Genomic DNA, 15,667 nt, shown 5'->3' on the forward strand with positions numbered 1-15,667 from the left:
TGTGAGTGGATTTTGGTACACAGAAACTGAAGGAAGCCCATTGTATTTATGTGTGTGTGTGTGTGTGTGTGTGTGTGTGTGTGTGTGTGTGTGTGTGTGTGTGTGTGTGTGTGTGTGTGTGTGTTTGCATCTGTACCAATGTCACATAAACGGCACCCAGCACACTCTGTAAGGTGATTGGATTTAGGAAGGGTATCCAGCCATAGAAACCATACCATAACCGCAACCCTAAACTCTAACATTAAAACCTTAACCTTAATCTAAACTCCAACCCTTAATCGTGACACTAACCCTAACCCAGATCAGATCATTTCATAGCATAGACTACAGATACTACAGTAGTCTGTACACTAATGTAGCACCATGTGTTGTTTAAAATACAATGAATGAATGACTCTATGCAATTTTCTTCATTATTTAAATATTTCTTTTGTCTTTTAAATTCTCCTTTCAGTACATTTCAAAATGGCTTCAGAAAGTTGCTAAATCTCATTTTGAAGTCATAGTGTCCTGCTTGCTCCCCCATCCTGTTGAATATGCTCGAGTGGGAGGTTACTGGTAAGTTGGGGTTTTTTTTAATGCAATCATATAACTGTGTGCATGTGTATGCACACACACATCTATGTATGTATATATATATATCTATCTACCTTCCTACCTACCTACCTTCCTACCTACCTACCTACATACATACATACATACATACATACATATAATTCTGGTTAAGTCGTTTTGACTTACATCATTTCCAAAGATAGTCATTCTAAAATATTACTCAAGTAACACTGATGTCAGCCATCAGGTAGGTAACAACACAGTACAGGCATACCTCACCCTACATTGTTAATTGGTTTCAGGAGACATGACTTAAGTTGAATTAACTTGTCTCTAGGCTAGGCTCAGCCAAATTTACTTGTCCCTAGGCTAAACTGATAATAACCATTCCCAGTTCTGTACTTTATTTATGAATGCATTTTCAATAAAACATGGTTAATAAAAGCATATTTTAAGCTTACAAACAAATAATTTTTATTTTTTAATACAAAGCAGTAAAAAAAGCTGAGGTATGCCTGTATTTGAAATTATTTCTTTCTAATATAAAGACTTCTTTCAGTTTCTGTCTACCAAATCTACTCACAAGGCTTTGGTCCGCCCAAGGCTATAGTAGAAGACACTTGCCCAAAGTACCACACAGTGGGACTGAACCCGAAACCATGTGGTTGGTAAGCAAGCTACTTACCACACAGCTACTCCTGCACTATATGGACATAGATATCTGTCAAAGTACGACATGTACTAGTTGCTTGTATGGTAAATTAGATAATGACTGGGAACTGACAAATGAGAAAGGAGTTGATTTAGAAAGAAATAAATGCATAGACATTAAACTGATGGACGAAACCATGAAAGAGGCTGAGAGAATTATAGTAAAGCTAATCAAGGAGAGAACTGGCTTAGATTGGATGCAGTTTGGGTTTGTGCTAAAGAAGAGAACCACTTCTGTATTTGTTTAGTGAAGAACAAACCATTGTACCAAACATTTGTTGACTTAGAGAAGGCTCTGGGAAGGTATGCTGTTCAAGTGTCTGGTGGTTGTTAAGAAAATTGGTTGTAGAATGAATTGAAAGAGCCATGGTGAGAGCACAAACTCGGTGCAAAAATTAGCATGTCAATAGTTTCCATTGGCACTCATCAGTTCTCAGTCTCCTTTTGTTTATTATAGTCGCCAGGTTATAATGGAGGATTCAGAACTAGTTTCCTGTATGCCAGCAGTTTGGCTTTCATAGCTGAAGCAGTAAAAGAATTACAGGAAAAGTTTGAACATAGAAGCAAGGTCTAGAATAAAGAAAGCAACACTGCTGTCTCTTAGGGAGTGACTATGGTCTGTATGTGGAGGGTCAGTTGAAACTCTGTACTGTGTATGCAGAAGGTGCAGATGTACTTCAGGCAGCTGATACAGAAGAAGGGGTTTATATGGATCCACAAAAGGTGGATTCATATGAACAAATGGTGGTGATGGTGAAGATGGTGATGATGATGATGATGGTGATGATGATGATGGTGGTGGTGTTATTGTAAACTTGTTATTGTAAATTTTTTTTCTCGTTTTCTTGATTTTTCAGGGACACAATAACAACACGTACAACTCAGATAAAAGAAGGATTGAACTGCTTCTTTTGTTTAGTCCCCTATGACATTATTACGTTTGAGGTATGTCTTTTCTCACCCACCCCATTCTTTGTTAGGTTTCCATTGTTTTTCAGATGCAGCGACAAAAATATTTTAGCAAATTAAATTTAAATGTTGAAGTGAATCTAACGGTTTTTGTGTGTTTTAAATGGCTTATAAACACCTTCCACGCTGCAATTGTTTTTATTCCAGCATACGATAACAGATCAGGTCACTTGCTATGCAAGTACTTCTCCATTATTTATTATCGTATGTTTAATACTAGTGAATGGCTGAACTGCTTGCTAATGATGCCTTACTGAATGTCTTTCAGTATTTGACTTTTCCCCTCTACATTTTGTGTTTAAATCTTGCTCAGTCAACCTTGAAATTCATTTTACTCAAGATGACAACTAGACAGGTGTAGAGTATTTGGTGTAGTAACATGAACAAGAATGGGAAAAAATCACAAGTTCACTTAATACTGAGTGCTTTCTAGATACCTGCTTGGATTTTACACATTTTGTTAAAATTTGAGATCATTTGAGCGAGAATTGGCTATGTTATTAAACTATGAAATGATATCAATTGTTTGGGGACACCCTGTATAACTCCTATAAACTCTGTGTGTGTGTATGTGTGTGTGTGGAAGAGAGTGAGGAGAATACAAGATGTACATGGAATACTAGATACATGTTTATAATCCAGAGACTTTTAAAAACCTTGTGGAAGTTTAAGAGACATTTCTTGCATCAGTAAAGGTAGAATATGATATGTTAATATATTGCTTAATACAGAAAGTTTAGTGAAAGAGTTGCTATTAACCCTTTTGTTACTGTATTTATTTTGAGATGCTCTGTGTTTCTTTCAATTACGTTAAATATAACAAAGAATTTAGTAAAATAACTTAGTTATCATTCAGCTAGTGTTAGGAACATAAATTGTGACTAAGGTTTGGTGGAAGATTTTAATTCAAAACTTATGAAAACAAGACATCTGTACTGAGAGCAAGAGCTGATTTCAGCCAGGTTGGTAACGAAAGGGTTAAACAGAATGAGCATTGTTTTAGTGAGTAGAAGATCACCAAATTTTAAAATGAAACCATCTTGATTTTGTTTACAGATATGGGATTATGTGATGCCCTATTGGCTTGAGGCAATTCGTACTGAAGTCCCTTTGGATGAATTGAATGAATTAAAAGTCCTTTTAAAGTAAGTCTGCACCACTATTTTTTTCTTCTAAATTCCTAAGAATGTTAATATTCTGTAAAGGTAAGGATTACGGTAGCTCTGATACAGAAGCTGATTGCTTAATTGGCACTGGACTTTAGCTCACAAATTATTGCTTAAAATTCTGCATTGTGCTTGTGGGTGATATAAACATGACCTAATCTAATACAGGCGTTTTCAAACTTTTTGACTTGCGGACCCCTTTATAGATCAGGGGTTTTCAAACATAATATTTCAGGCTTTACCTTAGGGACCCCCTTATAAATGCTTACGAAATTTATACATAAATATTTGCTTAAAATAACATATATTTTTACATTTATTTATTTAACAGTATTTAACAAATAGGTTTATTGTCAATTAAAAGATTTCGATTAAAAAACATATATAAAATCAAATTGCCCATAAAAAGTATTTGCTGTCCACGGACCCCCTGTCTTGTCCTTGCGGACCCCCTGTGGTCCGCGGACCACAGTTTGAAAACCCCTGATCTAATAATAAACTTTCATTAGTAGCGAGCTGGCAGAAGCATTACCATGTCAGACAAAAATCTTAGCAGTATTTCTTCCAACTGTTTCCATTCTGAGTTCAAATTCCTCCAAGGCTGACTTTGCCTTTCATCCTTTTGCATTTGTGAAAATAAGAACCAGCTGAGTACTGTTATCAGTTTTGTCCTGTCCTTAAGATTACTGGCTTTGTGCCAAAAATTAAAAAGAATTAATATATTCTCTTGTGGTGACCTATAATTGATTTAGCAACAGAATTGTTAGAGTATTGGACAAAATAAATGCTTTGTGGTACTTCGTTCTAACAAAGGTGGCGAGCTGGCAGAAACATTAGCGTACTGGGCAAAATGCTTAACGGTATTTCATTTGTCACTGCGTTCGACTTTGCCTTTCATCCTTTCGGGGTCGATAAATTAAGTACCAGTTACGCACTGGGGTTGATGTAATCGACTTAATCCGTTTGTCTGTCCTTGTTTGTCCCTCTGTGTGTAGCCCCTTGTGGGCAGTAAAGAAATAGGTACTTCGTTCTAACACTTTACGCTTTCAGTCATCTTTCAATGGTTTGACAGGAGCTGGAAACCCAGAAGACTGTGCCAAGCTCTACTCTCTATTTTCACATGGTTTCTATGGTTGGATGCCCTTTCTAATGATAACTGCTTTACAGAGTGGACTGAGTGTTTACACACACACACACACACACACACACACACACACACACACACACACACATATGTATCCACACACTAACCATCATTCATGATTTAAGATATATGTACATATCTACGTGTATGTGAGTTTTGTGTTTGTTCTCACACACACATGCGCACTACTTGACGACTGGTGTTGGTGTGTTTACATCCCTATAACTGATAAAATAAGTATCAGGCTTAAAAGAAAAAAGTACAGGGATCAATTCATTCAACTAAAATTTCTTTACGGCGGTGCCCCAGCATGACCACAGTCTACTGACTGAAACAAGTCAAAAAGATATATATATACATATATATATATATATTTGAATATATATATATAGGGTAGCAAATTTTTACGAATTTCACTACCAGTGGCCTAGCATGTATAAAAAGTCAATAGACGACATATTCAATTTAAAATAGTGTACATTTAAACACAAAACAAATTACATATAACAGGCAATTTCTACATGCTAGAGAATAGTCAAATGACTGCAAAGCACAAAATTTAAATACTCTTTTACTTGTTTCAGTCATTTGACTGTGGCCATGCTGGAGCACCGCCTTTTTTAGTCGAGCAAATCGACCCCAGGACTTATTCTTTGTAAACCTGGTACTTATTCTATCTGCCTATTTTGCTGAACCGCTAAGTGACGGGGATGTAAACACACCAGCATCGGTTGTCAAGCGATGGGGGGGGGGGGGGGGGGGGCAAACACAGACACACAAACATATACACACACACATACATATATATACATATACATACACTATTTTGTGTATGTATATGTAAATGTACACGTAAATGTACACTATTTTTTATATGTATATATATATATATATATATGTGCATATACATAAACACACATGTATATATACATATATATAATGCAGTACTAGCCAGAATCGGATATGCTATATCTATTTAGAGGTGTCAGCTTTGATCTCTCGCAAGAGACAGGCTCTCTAATTACGTACTGACAGTGCTGGGTTATGACAAGACTATGGCTTTAGGGTGGTTAGCAGGACCTAGAAACCATGCCAAAGCTGACAGTGGGGCTCAGTGCAGCTCTGTAACTCAATGGATCCTGTCAAACCATCCAACCCATGTCAGTATAGAAATTGGATGTTAAATGAGGATGATGATGATGAGGAGGAGGAGGAGGAGGGTGGTTGTGGTGAATGGTGGTGGTGGTGGTGATGAAAAAAGAAGAAGAAGAATACCAACAATCATTACTCAGTTAACAAGTAACCTTTTTTTTTTTTTTGTTTCATTTCTTCTTCACAGCAAAGCATTTGACATTGACATGTGTCCTTTACCATTCACATTGGAGCGTATGTACCACTTTGTGTCTGAGAGATTCCATGATGGCAGTGCTTATGTTCAAGAACAATCACTACAATGGCTTCAGGTAGAATCATTATTATTATTATTATTATTATTATTATTATTATTATTATTACTGAGGGCTAGTGAAGGCACATGGCTCGGTGGTTAGAGCGTCGAGCTTATGATCATGAGGTTGTGAGTTCGATTCCAGGACCGGGCTGTGTGTTGTGTTCTTGAGCAAGACGCTTTATTTCACGTTGTTCCAGTTAACTCAGTTGTAGAAATGAGTTGCTGCATCACTGGTGCCAAGCTGTATCAGCCTTTGCCTTTCCCTTGGATAACATCAATAGTGTGGAGAGGGGAGGCTGATATGCTGGCCTTCCACAAACAACCTTGCCTGGACTTGTGCCTCGGAGGGCAACTTTCTAAGTGCAATCCCATGGTCATTCTTGACTGAAGGGGGTTTCCTCTCATTACTGAGGGTGCATGGCCTAGTGGTTAGGGTATTGCACTCATGGTCGAGAAATTGTGGTTTCAGTTTGTAAACCAGGTGGTGCATTGTATTCTTGAGCAAAACACTTCATTCACATTGCTCTGCAATTACTTTGACACCACCTGATGCATAGTACACTGTGCATTTGTTCATACAACGTCAATTTGATGGAAAGAGCAAGCTAATGTGCAGCATGAACATTTGATCACTGTAAAAAAAATCATTTGTGCAACAAAAGCTGAACACTCATACATTGCCTTTAACAGGAGAGTCCATCATCTGAGTTCAAATTCCGCTGGAGTCGACTTTGCCTTTCATCCTTTCAGGGTCGATAAATTAAGTACCAGTTGCATACTGGGGCAGATCTAATCGACTGGATCCCTCCCCAAAAATTTCAGTCTTTGTGCCTAGAGTAGGAAAGATTGCTGTTATTATTATTATTATTATTATTATTGTTCAGTAGTTTTATTTTTATAACATGCTTTCACTTCACTACCGAGCGCAGCTCTGTGTGCCTTGGGTATGTGCTGTGGTTTGCTGTGATGCTCTTATGGTTAGTGTATTGAAAGTGTTTTGCATAGGATGTGTGCAGTGCCCAGTAGTGCAATTTTCTGTATGTTATATATATTTGTAAGTCCTGGTGTTTTTGTTATGTATTTGTCTGAATATTTTTTTATTATACCTAAGGCACCTACTATGATAGGAATTGTTTGTTTTTAGATTCCACATTCAAGTTACATCTATTTCCAGGTCTTTGTATTTTGTTATTTTGTTATTATTATTATTATTATTATTATTATTATTATTATTATTACTACTACCACTATTATTATTATTATTATTTGTAACACAGCAAGTCCACAAGAGATGTTATCCCAGTTGTTGGAGATTGTGGTCAAACCCTGGTTGGAGAGAGTTGCTGCTAGAAGGCCATATGTTTGGCAGCAGAATTTGGTTCCTTGAAAATACTTCCGCATAGTGGTTGTCAGAGAATTCCTGTGCCTTCACTTGCCTCAGTGTCTGACCTCCTAATTCCTCGAATCATAAACCCCATGGATTACTACATGTGAGGTACAGTTGAGAAAGACACTAACTGCTCTGCCTGCGACACCAAGGCTGAGCTTGTGGCTAAGATCAAGGAAGTGTTCAAAGAGACACAGTGAGAAATGCATGTTAGGTTCTAGAGCCATCTTGAGGCCATGGTGGAAGCTGAGGGCAGCTACTTTGAGTAAACTATTATCTCCCAGCCATAATCTAGTTGATATTTTTTGATTTCTTTAAGAAATACTTTTATTTTTGGTTTGGATATTGTGTTTTCTTTTCATTTTATGCAAACGATCAAATTTAACCCAAACAGTCAAATACATTAAGTATGATACATAGATGGCTAATTTAATTAAATGTTGCCTCAATTGCATATTTCATATACATAAAAAATTATCACCTGACTGATCAGATTATCAGATGTTATTACACATTGCTAGTCACAATGCGCTTTGCATCATTTTAGCCTTTGAATGACACCACCCAACTGGCAAGGTGACTAGGCTAACATTCCTCCCTGATCAAAAGGGTGACTGGAGCAATGTGGAATGAAGTGTTTTGCTCAAGAACACAATGTGCTGCCCACACTAGGAATTAAACCCATGATCTAGCAATCATAAATGCAACAGCTTAACCACTAGGCTACGTGTTTTCACTCTAGTGGAAGTCCAAAGTGCTTCTGCAATGCAAATGGTGAAAAAAAAAAATTATATAAATGCAAGAATTTAGATGTTCCTTTTGTTTTCAACTTTTACAGGTATTGTCTTCCTTGGACATCATTATTCCGATTCATCTGCTCTTGAAAATGTTCAAAAATGGTGTAGAATTCCTTCATCGCTCTGACCCTTCAAAAGCATCGTCTGGAAGAGACCTGGCCTCTCAGTCGCTGCTGTCACCTGCTTCCCCTGTCGAAGAATACTTACCCCAATTTAGCCCTGAGAGATCCAAAACCATGAACGAGACTGTTGACTTATTTGAACGAGAGACAGAATTGCATCTTCCCTGCTTTCTTATGATGTTAGACATTCTCTTGAAACAGGTTTGCTTAGCTTTCTTTTATTCTTTTACTTGTTTCAGTCATTAGACTGTGGCCATGCTGGGGCACCGCCTTGAAGATATTTTAGTTGAATGAATCGATCCAAGTACTTATCTTATTTCAGCCTGGCACTTATTCTGTCGCTCTCTTTTGCCAAACCGTTGAGTTACAGGGATGTAAACACACCGACACCAGTTGTCAAGTAGTGGTGGAGGACAAACACAGACACAAGGACACACACATACATACATATGCATATACATACATCATCATCATTTATATATGTATATATCTATATGTGTGTGTCTTTGTGTCAGTGTTTGTCCCCTGTGTGTGTGTGTGTATATATATATATATATATACATAATATAAATGTATAAGAACTTTTAAATAAGTTCCTCACCGATAATGGTATTTACATACCGAAGGGCTTGGTAAAAATTATTAATTATTAATTTATTAATAAATTGATAATCCTTTACCCTTTTATTTGTTATATATATATATATACATTTTTAATTTTTAGACTTTCATAATATTTATATTCAATTACGCATACATTTTTATATACATTTATATAGGCATGTATTTTTATGTACATTTATATTTTTTTATATATATTTATATTTTGTACATCTTAAATTTTAATTAAATTATAATTCAAAATATTACTGTGTCACATTAAACATATATCTTTCGGAAATTTGGATATTGATTTCCTGTGAATATTATTAATAATTTTATAAATTTATTAATGATATAAAAACATATATATATATATATCTATTTGCTCAAAGTAATAGAGCACTTAATATAAGCTCAATAAAATATTCCTTTTGAATATTCTTTATAAAATATATATATATATATATCACAATGTAACCTCGTGGACATCGGTGCTAATTTTTTCTTCCTCCGTTTTTCTCTTCTTTGAACTTTCCTTGTTTCCGACGAAGGGCTCCGCCCAAAAAGTCATACTCTCTCTCTCTTTCCTTTCCCGAGCGTCTAATAACACTATCCGTATCGCGTCCTCACGTTGTTGTTTTTTGTTATTGTTTTTTGTCTTTTTTTTAACTATATATATATATATATATATATATATATATATATATATATATATATATATATAAAATAAGACAATATCTGGACTTAAAATGCATGCTAGTTCACAAAAACATTCCTTCAGAATCAAATTCCAAAGAGCAAGGATATAGAAGAAACTTGAATAATATCTGTCACTTGTATTTCAAATCCTGTCAGTCAATAGCTGGTCTTAAAAGTCATTTAAGGGCTCAGCAATGGAGTGATTGTGTGATGGGGTATGGCGTGTGTGTTGATGGGACGGCTATCATCTGTCAAGATGAAGCAATCATCATACATATGCAGTGGGGGAGGGGAATAAATATTCGTACATGCCAAAATTCTTTATTTATTTAATTTCTAATGAACATAAATGCATGTATGTATGAATGTGTATGTATGTATATATGTATGTATGTGTACAGATGTATGTATGTATGCATGTGTATATATGTGTATGCATGTTGATGTATGTATGTGTATAGATGTATGTTTGTGTATGTATGTATGTATGTGTATATATGTATGTATGTGGAGGCACAATGGCCCAGTGGTTAGGGCAGCGGACTCGCGGTCATAGGATCATGGTTTCGATTCTCAGACCGGGCGTTGTGAGTGTTTATTGAGCGAAAACTCCTAAAGCTCCACGAGACTCCGGCAGGGGATGGTGGCGAACCCTGCTGTACTCTTCCACCACAACTTTCTCTCACTCTTACTTCCTGTTTCTGTTGTGCCTGTAATTCAAAGGGTCAGCCTTGTCACACTGTGTCACGCTGAATATCCCCGAGAACTACGTTAAGGGTACACGTGTCTGTGGAGTGCTCAGCCACTTGCACGTTAATTTCACGAGCAAGCTGTTCTGTTGATCGGATCAACTGGAACCTTTGACGTCGTAAGCGACGGAGAAAAGAAAAACAAAAGAAAAAAAATGTATATGTATATATGTATGTGTATATATGCATATTGTTTATCTTTCTACATTTTTACCCACCGAATCATCATTTACATAGCTGGAATTACAAGAAACTCCACGAAATCTAGGAATTTATAATGAGACAAGTCAACAGCTGATGCACCTCCTGTCAACAACCCTCGATGGGCCATGGGATGGCACACATACATGCAGCGAGGAACACCAGTCTATCAACTGCCTCTATTGTCAGAATATTGCCATGTGGTATCAAATGTCTTCAAAGATACTGCATTACATATGCCCACGTGATGTTGCTAAGATCCCTGCAAAAGAGTTACCCAAGCTTGATAACCTATCTTCTGTGTCTACAGCGCATTCGAAAGGTAATTAAAAAGAGTTTATTTAAAAATTTATTTTTATATTTTTCTTCCTTTATGTATTGCTTTTTGGCTTTTGTCACCAAGCAGCCATTATTATCATTATCATCTAGCATCCATTTTCCATGCTGGAATGGGTTGGACAGTTTGACCAGCAGGAGAATTGCCACCAGGTTCCTGTCTGATTTGATTTAGTTTCTATGGTTAGATTCCCTTCCTAATGCCAACCATTTTATAAAGTCTGCTAGGCACCTTTTTTACATGGCACCAGCAAGGGTCTTTTTATGTGGCACTGGTATAGGTGCTGTTATGTGGTGCTGGCATGGGAGCTTTTTATATGGAGTCAGCATGGGTGCTTTTCGTGTGGCATACTATGGAAGATGGGTCTTCTCAAGTACATTATTTCCTATTATAAGATCAATTATACATGTGTGCATATCTGCTAGAAAAAGAATGAGATAATGAGCTCAGGTGGAGAGAAAAAGAGACAGATAGATTCTTAGATAGTGGCAGAGAGAGAGAGAGAGAGAGAGAGAGAGAGAGAGAGAGAGAGAGAGAGAGAGAGAGAGAGGAAGGGAGAATAATGATTAAATATAGGGCTTGGGCCAGCCATTATCACTTTGTACCAGTTGCCGTTGAGATGTCAGATGTTCTAGGACCCCATACAGTTGCTGGCCATTCTCCATGGTAATGCCATCACAGTCATTACTGTGGGGCTCAGCTGAGCATCTCACTTGTCCTGGGAGATGGAGGAACATGTGGTAATCACATAATTCTAGATATATAGGTTACAGTGATTGATGAACACTTCATTGACCTCCTTTCTTGAGTTCGAATCCTACTATCAGCATAGTCTTGTAGAAATAATGGTGTTCAGTCATATTCTACATGAACTTGAAATCTTCCTTGTACAATTGAATGTTTTAGCTTTATGAAGCTCTTTTTCTCATTTGTCAGTCACTCCTTTATTCATTCATCATGAAGTTCTTTTTTCTAATATATTTCATAAAGCAAAAATTTACGAAAAATTTAGTACAAAAATCTGTTTTATTTCCAGCAAGCGATTCTAGTAGCAGCAGTGGTCAAGAAAAAATGGCACCACACCTCCAAGAGAGCCCAAAACATGACTTTTTTATTGCAGGCATGCCAATTTATTTGCAACTCTACAACTCACTGTTACAGGTGAGAAGGCTTCTATTTCTTCTTTGGTCAATTTGTTTGTTGACACACTGTGTAATACGATTTTTGTCCTTGGGTAGCAACTGTTAGTTCCCATTTGCTTACCTCTGGAAAGTATGAAAAATGGCTAATATTTCCCTCAAACTTTGCTTTTGTTACATTTATTCAAACCTCAAAGGGACATGCTGCATGTGGTCCATGGGACTTTCTGAATGACATACCCATTAAAAAATAACTGAATATTTTTAGTAGTTCATCTCATCTGATTATGAGCTTTCTCTCATGTGGCCCACTTCTTTAAAAAGATTGCTCCACACCTGATGTTGAGGCTCTAACATTGGCTTGCAAATAACTGCTGTATGAGTACCTAATTCTGAAACAGCCCATTGAAGATTTTGAAGTCAACACTTCAAAGTAACAAACCACTCATTGATTACACTGTGTAACATGATTTTTGTTCTTGGGTAGCAACTGTTATTTCCTATTTGCTTATTCTTAGAAAGTATGGAAAATGGCTAATATTGCCTTTAAACTTTGCTTTTGTTACATTTATTGAAACCCCAAAGAACTCCTCTCAACACATGGTCATGATGCTCCCCCACTACTCCTGCTCATGTTCAGAGATGCACATATTGTCAGCCACTAAGGGACATGCTCAAGTGGTTAAGGTTAAGCAACTGACAAGCAAATCTGTGGTATTGAGCAGAATATTTGCTATAACAATATTTCTGCTTCAGCAACTCAATGCTGAAACTGTCTGAAATGTAATGGAAAATGGGCCAGTTTGAAAACATTGATGTTCAGGTCACAAACGCAAAATTTGAAGGGAATAGTAGTAATTTCCTTTGATTTCTATATGGAAGCAAATAGGGAATAACACTTACTGACCGAAGACTAAAAAAAAATTATGATTTTGTTACATGGTGTTATATAAAAATCCTTCCCTGTCTTATAAAAACCACTTTGTTCTACATGAGTAGAACTATTCTTTTTGGAAAATATTAACTAACATATGCCTTTGTACACAAGCCAAACATTATGTCCCTTATTTTGGAAATGTCACAAGCAGCATGCTTATGTATTCATTAAATTAGCACATAGTCCTGACATATCATGGGAAAAATCACCCGAAACTTTGACAAGCTGAATAACAGCGCAAACCAGTCAATATGATTTTTCCTGTTTGACAAAATCTCTTTTGACCACATTACACACACAAGAATTTATATACTAAAATTTTTTTTCCATATGTAAATCTCGAAATAACATGTGATCCTTTTCCATTCCTTGTCTCATTTTTAATTGTGTTATGTATGTTAAATTCATATTATGAATATGTAAAAGGTTGATAGTAGCAATAGAGACTTTAACCTCTCTCTATCACCTTTCAACAAATTATATATTAAGAAACAGTAGAACAATTAACAACATAATAAAAATAAGTTTTATTTTTGCTGATGCTTCATTTTACAAATCCTGTGTTATTCAGCTTAGCAGCCGCTGGTTTACTTGTAATCGGCATCTGGATATTAAGAGCTTCGTTGAGGCATCTCAGAGGAGCAAGTTGTTGTTACATCGAAGGCATCGTGCTAAAGAGGCTTAGAAAGCGTGCTAAGCGCTTTAAGTATTGGTTTTACTACGCATGCGCACTCGAGGGGCTTCCAGGAAGGCAAGTCCCTTGTGCATGCGTAGATTGTACTTCCTTAATGGCGGCCATAATTTCACGCCACTACAAATACATAGAACAGTATATTTTCAATAGAACTATTATACAAAAACATTTGTGATGCAAAGACATTTTTTATTTTGAATTTCATATATATATATGTATTCCTATATTCCTGAAATGTTTTCTGTTATTTACAGGGTTTGTGTTCCGACCCGGATGTGGATGTCTGCTTTTATTTGTTAACGAGTCTCAAGTATTTAGTCCTTCATGGTGAAACATTAAACTACAGTGTTCAGACACATCAAGACTTTGTTAAATATTCCCTTAGCAAGAAATTAATGCCAGTGTAAGACCTTTTCTATTTTTCAGATTCATGAAATAAATAAAAAATAGCAACTGTTAAATCTTCTGTTTCTAATTTTATCTTCCATTCTCGACTTCTAAATCTTGTTGTTGCTTCATGACTAGAAAAAAAAAAAAAAAAAATCAAACTAAAATATAAATTCATTTTTCATAACTGTTCATTAATTTTATTTAATTTGTTAATTTGTTTTGTTGGTTTCCTTTTAATTTTGTCGTTCAGTCTGTGGAAGATGATGCAAGCAGAACATTCTCAGCTGGCATCCATTTGTGTGCCATTCCTTTTACACACACTCACTTTACCCACTGGTGCCGATATACTCTGGCATATGGTAGAAAATGATTTTGGATCAGATGACTGGAAAGTACGTTTTGCTGCAGGTAATGAATGATATTTTTTCATTTTATTATTATTATTCAGTAGTTTTATTTTTATAGCGTGCTTTCACTTCACTACCGAGCGCAGCTCTGTGTGCCTTGGGTATGTGCTGTGGTTTGCTGGGATGATCTTATGGTTACTGTATTGAAAGTGTTTTGTGTAGGATGTGTGCAGTGCCCAGTAGTGCAATTTTCTCTATGTTATATATATTTGTAAGTCCTGATGTTTTTGTTATGTATTTGTCTGGATATTTTTTTATTATACCTAAGGCACCGACTGTAATAGGAATTGTTTCTGTTTTTAGATTCCACATTCGAGTTACCTCTCTTTCCAGGTCTTTGTATTTTGAAAGTTTCTCCATTTCTTTTAGGGAAACGTTATCATCTGCTAGTATTGATACATCAATTAGAAAGCATTTTTTTCCTTCATGACCTTATCATTATTATTATTAATTAAGGTGGTGAGCTGGCAGTATCATTAGCACACTGGTCAAAATACTTAGCGGTATTTTACCTGTCACTGCGTTCTGAGTTCAAATTCTGCTGAGGTTGACTTTGCCAATCATTAGCAAATCAGAAATGCTTAGTGGCATTTCATCCATCTTTATGTTCTGAGTCCAAATTCTGCCAAGGTCGACTTTGCCTTTCATCCTTTTGGGGTTGATAAAATAAATACCAGTTGAACACTGGGGTTGATGTAATTGACTCATCTCCTCCCCCTGAATTGCTGCCCTTGTAGCATAATTTGAAGCCATCATTATTAAGTCGATGTAATCAACTTAATACCTTTGTCTGTCCTTGTTAGTCCCCTCTATGTTTAGCCCCTTGTGGGAAATTAAAAAATAAGAATCATTAACACACCAAGCAAAATGTTTATCAACATTTTGTCCATCTTTACATTCTAAGTTCAAATTCTGCTGAGGTTGACTTTGGCTTTAATCCTTTCAAGGATCAATAAAATAAGTACCAATGGAACACTAGAGTTGATATCATTGACTTACCTCCTCCCCTGAAATTGCTGGCCTTGTGCCAAAATTTGAAACCAACCTTAACTTGTATTATCATACAATTAAATGTATTTATAACAAAAAAAAGAAATATTATCTAATTTCAGTTGAAAAAGTTGTGGTGATTTGTCGTCTGTTGGATGTTGACTCTATACATAACAATCAAGTAGTGCAGACTGCTCTCTCTCATGCGTTCTGCTACCTT

General features: G+C 36.2%; 1 protein-coding gene across 1 annotated transcript in view; it reads left to right on the top strand.

The window, feature by feature from the left end:
• The window catches only part of LOC106880816 (protein unc-79 homolog), a 48,562-nt gene that overhangs the window by 23,659 nt on the left and 9,236 nt on the right, over positions 1 to 15,667 (top strand). The window contains exons 14-23 of the mRNA XM_089363316.1: positions 455 to 558; positions 2,124 to 2,211; positions 3,292 to 3,380; positions 5,885 to 6,008; positions 8,221 to 8,502; positions 10,590 to 10,875; positions 11,927 to 12,051; positions 13,915 to 14,063; positions 14,301 to 14,458; positions 15,570 to 15,667. The exon at positions 15,570 to 15,667 is cut by the window's right edge and continues 84 nt beyond it. Coding sequence (XP_089219442.1) covers positions 455 to 558; positions 2,124 to 2,211; positions 3,292 to 3,380; positions 5,885 to 6,008; positions 8,221 to 8,502; positions 10,590 to 10,875; positions 11,927 to 12,051; positions 13,915 to 14,063; positions 14,301 to 14,458; positions 15,570 to 15,667 — 1,503 coding nt within the window. The remainder of the gene's footprint in view (positions 1 to 454; positions 559 to 2,123; positions 2,212 to 3,291; positions 3,381 to 5,884; positions 6,009 to 8,220; positions 8,503 to 10,589; positions 10,876 to 11,926; positions 12,052 to 13,914; positions 14,064 to 14,300; positions 14,459 to 15,569) is intronic.

Source organism: Octopus bimaculoides, chromosome 14, assembly GCF_046866305.1.
Source record: "Octopus bimaculoides isolate indiv1 chromosome 14, ASM4686630v1, whole genome shotgun sequence".
Taxonomy (NCBI): Eukaryota; Metazoa; Mollusca; class Cephalopoda; order Octopoda; family Octopodidae; genus Octopus; species Octopus bimaculoides.